Raw genomic sequence first — 3,746 nt, forward strand, 5'->3', positions numbered from 1 at the left:
CAGCGAAATTTGGTGATTACAAACTCGAATGAGGGTTTAGAAGAACTGTTGCTGTTATAGTGAATGATGAACCGATTAATACCTTCATTTCTCAAATTGCTATTTAAGTAAAATTTAAGGCTTTTATCTACTTAGGTCAAATCTCGATCATAACCTTCATTTCTCAAAATTTATAAATAAAAAATGTATTTTCTTTTTGAATTAAAATGTTGAGCGTGCAATCGTGCAAGAGTCCGCCACCTCCTTCTTGTTCAGTGTATAATGTGAGTTTATCGTTGATTTTCCCAAATTACTTTATGAATTCATAGATGATTTCTTAGATATTTGAAGTTCTAACACCTAAATTTTCTCTATATATTGATTAGTTTCACAAGTTCATAAACCTTTTAATTGATTTAAAATATATGCATCCTGAACTCTTTTGCCGTATTATATTGATATTGACGCTTGATTCGAACGTTTGCTATGCTATAAACCACATGCTCTTGTGTTGCCTGCAAATTGTTAGGGAATTGAATTGAGCTTCATGAAAAGTACTAGGATTTGTTAGTTTATATTTGCATATGATATCCTCACTTAATTTCATTTATCCATTGCTCCGACTATAGTTCTATGTTCTTGTCTTGCTGTTTAATTAAAATATTAATATTGTAATTTATACGCATTCCGATACCCTTTTCCTATACAGATAAGTGACACTTGACGAGTTTGTAGTTTTTTTCATTGATTTGCAAATATCGATATATTTTGCAAGTCACATGCTGCCTAAAAATTGTTAGGCTGACTGATCAATTGAGGCTGATTTAAAAAAAATTGTGATTTATACGTAAAATGATATCTTTTATCCTATATTGATTATTGACCCTTGATTCGGTCCATTGCTATGCTATAAACCACATGTTTTTTTGTTGTCTGCAAATTGTTAGGTTCAAGAAAAGTGTTTATTTGAATTCGGAACCCAAACAATCTTGGCAAGTGAAGCAACCAGAAAGGAACTGGTTGGAGCTTCCATCTGGCATAATGGTGAACATACTCCAAATGGTTGGTGTGGATGACATACTTCATAACGCCCAAAAAGTATGCACAGCCTGGCATGAAATCTACAAGGACCCTGCTATGCGGAGGGTTGTTTTTATGGACAAATTTTCCGCTAAATTTAGAGATGTGCGCAAATGTTCGCAGATGTGTAAGCATGTTGTCGATAGAAGCCAAGGCCAATTTGTCGACTTAACCCTCACTGGTTTTTGCCAAGACAAGCTTCTTCAGTATATTGCATATTGCTGACAGGTATGCAATCACATCGATTTGTTAACATCTTACAATATATAACTTTTCATTTACAGTTTTTCTATAAGCAAAATGTAATGAAGCTCAAATGTTTATACTATTATGGTTAATAAAAATTGTTTCTTTTTAAGAAAATATGTCTTGCAACTTTTTCTAAATTTGTTTTGGTAGTTAGAAAGTGTTTTGGTACTTTAATGTAACTAGAAGGTTTGTGTAATAGTTGACATTTGGACTAATTTTTTATTCATATGTATAATCTAGGGTTCGTTAGCAGTATCAGGTCTTAAGATTGATAATTACCATATGGGACTGGATCTGCTAATAATTTTTGTTAGAAAATATTTTTAATAAAATATCTGATATGTTTCTGTTTCCCTTCTGTTCACAGATCAAGTCAGCTTAGACATTTAGAACTCGTATACTATGTTTCTACTATAGATGGCATCATGAGTACTGAAGCTTTCAAGAAATTATCGTCACTGGAAGAACTCAGCCTTGTAAGAACAATGATCAAGAAAGTGAATATTGAAGATGTTGGGCGTTATTGCCCCCTGCTAAAGACACTAAAACTGAACGAAGAGGGATTTAGATTGAGGGAATTAGTTATGGATGGTTCGGATGTTCAGAATGAGATTGCCTTAGCAATTGCGAAAACCTACCGCAGTTGACTCACCTTGAACTCATTAGTAACTGCATACAAAACATTGGGTAGGAGGCGATTCTGGATGGTTGTTGTCACCTTGAATCGCTTGATTTGCGTGGGTGCATGGGCCTTGATCTAACAGGGGACTTAGGGAAAAGATGTTCACAACAAATTAAGTATCTGAGACTTCCTCATAAGTCTTTTAAACCCTATGATGATGTGGAAGTGAATAGGATGGTGTATGCTTTGCTCACGGGGATGGAACCTTAGTAAGTTGTTGTAGGCTATTATGCTGATGATTCCTCAAATTTTAGGAAACTTGGGTAACTTCTAAAGATGCTTGTTCTGGGAATTAATATGCATTTCTTATCACTGTTTTAATTTGATTGTGGTTGTCCAATAAGAATATTGTAGGTCCTCTTTGTATGGATCTAACAACTTCGCTCGGATCAATCCGTGTTGTTAACTAGCGGAAATCACTAACAACACTCGGATCTCGAATCTTAGTTTATAAGAACAAAAAGAAGAAAGATAAAGTTGGTGTTTGGTAGAGAGAAAAATTCTCTTTATTTCCAAGTGAGTGAAAAGTGTTATCAAGGGTTGATTGGAGAAATGGGTAAGTTTACAAAACATGGTTACAAAATAAGCGTACTGAGGTACGTAATTCACCGACTAAAAGCAAATATAAATACGTACACAATCCTAAAACTAATATAGAATATTAGCCTCACAATCTCCCTCTCGGATTGAGTATATCCTGGAACCTTCATCTTGCTCACTGATTCGTCTTTATTTCTTGAAATTTTGTATGTGTCTTGATCAAAGAGCTTGAAATATATTGGATCTTGGATAAATCTTTATTTTCCATTCTTGAAGACTTGAACTTCAATCTTATTTTCTGGGAAGGATCGGCAGCAGCAAACTTTTAGGAACATAGATGCAGAAGGCTTGACATCTAATTTTCCTTTGTTGATTTTCTTGTGCCGTCTTGTTTCTTTGCTTTTTCCTTCGAGTGATCTTCAGACACGATCAGTTTATTTTTAGGTTCAACTGCCAACTGTTACATTCTCGTATTCTTTTAAGTGCTTCAGCATCTGCAACTTCAGTCTCTGTAGTCCAGGACACTTGATCTTGATCTACCTGTCCATGTACATCTGCACAAAACTTAGAGCGAATAAGATTCATTCACAAACCCTATTGAGGGTCAAAGAAGAATTTTCTTTTTCAAAAACATGCACTCGGTCTGAAGTATCAACAAAATAACTCTGAAATTTTATTTTATATAAACTTCTCATAAAATACCAATTTTAGTCCCTCAACTTATAAATGATTTGTTTTAGTCTCGGGTTTCGAACGAACTTTGCATGAACGACCTTGACAAAAAAACTCATGATTCTGAATAAAATAAACGTTTAATAAAATATGTACAAACACATATAAACTTAAAATCTTTTTGGCATTTTCATATGTTTTAAAATATATACAATATTTTGAAGTTAAACATAAAACAAAACAAGAAAAATGAACAAGATAGGAGTAAAGATGAAATTAATATTATATAAAAATAATATTTACAGAGTTTTCTAATATTATATGCCAAAATCCCAAAGTCAATTATAGATAAATTTTGTCCACTTTAAACTTAACAAGAATTTTGATGTCAACGTGATATGTTAAGGTATATATTAAGCACAATGCTTATGTGGTCCCCATTTAATCCAACAAATTACAAACTCCAACATACCTCAGGCATAGTTTGTGTTAATCAGTATCATCCGAGTTGACTCCGACCCCTAACAATCGATCAAAACATTTA

The 3,746-nt window shown here is 33.4% G+C and overlaps 1 protein-coding gene across 1 annotated transcript; it reads left to right on the plus strand.

Moving 5' to 3' along the window:
• Nucleotides 1-926: 926 nt before the first annotated feature.
• Nucleotides 927-1,955, plus strand: LOC143605664 (putative F-box/LRR-repeat protein 23; the record flags this gene model as incomplete). The annotated part of the gene is made up of 2 exons (XM_077081694.1): nucleotides 927-1,265; nucleotides 1,676-1,955. Coding segments are annotated over 2 exons (619 nt in total), but the record flags the coding sequence as incomplete, so codon positions are not given.
• Nucleotides 1,956-3,746: the final 1,791 nt, after the last annotated feature.

This window comes from Bidens hawaiensis, unplaced genomic scaffold, assembly GCF_021521415.1.
Source record: "Bidens hawaiensis isolate Kalapana, Puna unplaced genomic scaffold, B.hawaiensis_p1.1 tig00070707_1, whole genome shotgun sequence".
NCBI classification, from domain to species: domain Eukaryota; kingdom Viridiplantae; phylum Streptophyta; class Magnoliopsida; order Asterales; family Asteraceae; genus Bidens; species Bidens hawaiensis.